The sequence below is a fragment of the Aegilops tauschii genome, chromosome 2 (genome assembly GCF_002575655.3).
Source record: "Aegilops tauschii subsp. strangulata cultivar AL8/78 chromosome 2, Aet v6.0, whole genome shotgun sequence".
Taxonomy (NCBI): Eukaryota; Viridiplantae; Streptophyta; class Magnoliopsida; order Poales; family Poaceae; genus Aegilops; species Aegilops tauschii.
In genome coordinates, this window is record NC_053036.3 from 113,489,816 (window position 1) to 113,492,168 (window position 2,353).

Here is a 2,353-nt window from a genome sequence, read left to right on the forward strand (position 1 = left end):
CGATTAATGCACGCGGCATCCATCGCAAGGCGGCATGCACAGTGTCGCAGCTGCAGCTGCAGTGTACCGCCCCACCACCAGGCTGACTTTGCCACGAGACCGAAGTAAATGCACACTCACTAGCCCTGGCCCCTTTCCCTTTCCCCCTGTCTCTGCACGCACCGCACCTCCCTACCCTCTCTCTACATTTTGACTCCTCAAGGAAGGAGCCATGACCCGCAGGCTACAGTAGTACTACTAGCCAGGCTAGCTGTCTCGGTATCCTGGCCGTGGTAAAAGCGGCCGGGAGCTAAACAGCCCAGGTAATCGCAAGGTCAGCGCTGTGCTTTGCTTTGGGCCTTGGGCGTGACCACCGAGCGTAACCGTGTATATATACGCACCTACACCGCACCCCTGCTCTGGACCCTGCAGCGAGCCTTGCTTGTCCTCACCCTCACCCCGCTCCAGCGCAGTGCACCACAGCCTTCGTCTCCACCTCAGTCCCCTCTCCTCACCTCACTCCCTTTGTAGCGTAGCAGCGGCCCGCGTCACGCGATCCTGCTCGTATACGGCGCCGGTGGCTAGCTAGACTCCTTGTCCCCGCCCGCCCCGCGCCTGCAGCAAAAGGCGACCGGCCCCTCGGTCCCTTTCTTTCTTTCATCGTCTCGTTCGGTGTGGCCGAGGTAGCGAGCGGGGGAGCGGGCGAGACGTGAGCATGGGGAGGCCGCCGTGCTGCGACAAGGAGGGCGTCAAGAAGGGCCCCTGGACGCCGGAGGAGGACCTCGTGCTCGTCTCCTACGTCCAGGAGCACGGCCCCGGCAACTGGCGCGCCGTCCCCACCAGGACCGGTACGCCACGCTTCCATCCATCTTCTTCTTCTTCTTCTTGCCGGTTCTTGCCTTCGTTTGTACAGATCGCATGGTTCTTTGTGGACTAAATCCCTCGATCGATGTGCAGGCCTGATGCGGTGTAGCAAGAGCTGCCGGCTCCGGTGGACCAACTACCTGCGCCCAGGGATCAAGCGCGGCAACTTCACCGACCAGGAGGAGAAGCTCATCGTCCACCTCCAGGCGCTGCTCGGCAACAGGTGGGCCGCGATCGCCTCCTACCTCCCCGAGCGCACCGACAACGACATCAAGAACTACTGGAACACGCACCTCAAGCGCAAGCTGCAGGCGGGGGGCGACGCCGCGGCCAAGCCGGCGGCGCAGAGGCCTGCCTCCTCCTCCAAGGGCCAGTGGGAGAGGCGGCTGCAGACAGACATCAACATGGCGCGCCGCGCGCTGCGCGAGGCGCTCACCACGCTCGACGACATCAAGCCGCAGCAGCCCGACGCGGCCGACGGCGTCAATGGGCCTGCCGCAGCCGGCGCCGACAGCGGCAGCCCGGCGGCCTCCAGCTCGTCGGCCGCGTCGCTGTCCCAGTGCTCGCCCTCCGCGGCTGGGCCGTACGTGCTCACCACCGCGAACATCTCGCGGATGCTCGACGGGTGGGCCAGCAAGGGTCGCAGCGCCGGGGCCGCGGCGGACAGCCCCTCTGGCTCGTCGGCGTCCGAGGTTTCCTACGGCAGCGGCGCGGCAGCCCGTGCGCTGGGGTCCGCGTTCGAGTACGACAGGAAGCCGGCCGTTCTGGCGCCGGATCAGACGCAGCTGAACGCGATCGAGACGTGGCTCTTCGCCGACGACAACAGCAACAACGACCACCATGGCCACGGAGGCGGCGGCAGCGGCCTGCTCGGCGTCGCCGCCATGGGTTACCCTTTCTAGCTAGCTCCACCGTGCCAAGTTATGAAGGTCGATGTTCCCCTAGCTCTTGCGTTACTGATGCGAGGAGTGTGTTCACTGCATGCCCACCTAACGAAAACTACATAGATCCTCTAGTAGTAGTACCTCGGTGGCTATGGCAATCAGCTTCCTTGGTCTCGTGTTTACTTAGGATCTGCATAGTTTTCATTTAGGGAAAAGAAGGGAGGTTGTGGTAGCTTAGTGCTCCTGTTATTTACTGCTGTAACTGTGACTTGGTACTATGTTATGTTCATGGGTTTTGGGTTTTGTACTTTGAAGTAGATCCGCTGTTTGCAAGCTGCAAAATGTGGACGAATAAAGTCAGTATGTCAATTAGTACATGTCATGTCTTCTATCACTAATTAACCAGTATGCCAAATACAGGTACCTGTCATATACTCCTACTATATCTATCACTAATTAAGTTAGTAGGTTGATTAATCTTTGGAGCTTTTTCATGGTCAGTATGTCAACTACTGCCTGTCATATATTTCCACCACTAATTGGCCAGTATGCCAAATAGTACTACCTGCCGTATATATGTATCACTAGTTATGCCAGTAAGTTGATTAATCAGCTATCTGACTTTA

General features: G+C 59.3%; 1 protein-coding gene across 1 annotated transcript; it reads left to right on the plus strand.

Annotated features, from left to right (window-relative positions):
• The first annotated feature begins 400 nt into the window (after nt 1–400).
• LOC109754211 (transcription factor MYB30) lies at nt 401–2,102 on the plus strand. Its single transcript, XM_020313127.4, has 2 exons — nt 401–827; nt 937–2,102. Exons 1-2 carry the CDS (start codon nt 695–697, stop codon nt 1,743–1,745), a joined length of 942 nt encoding a protein of 313 aa, XP_020168716.1. The 5' UTR covers nt 401–694; the 3' UTR covers nt 1,746–2,102.
• The last annotated feature ends 251 nt before the right edge of the window (nt 2,103–2,353 follow it).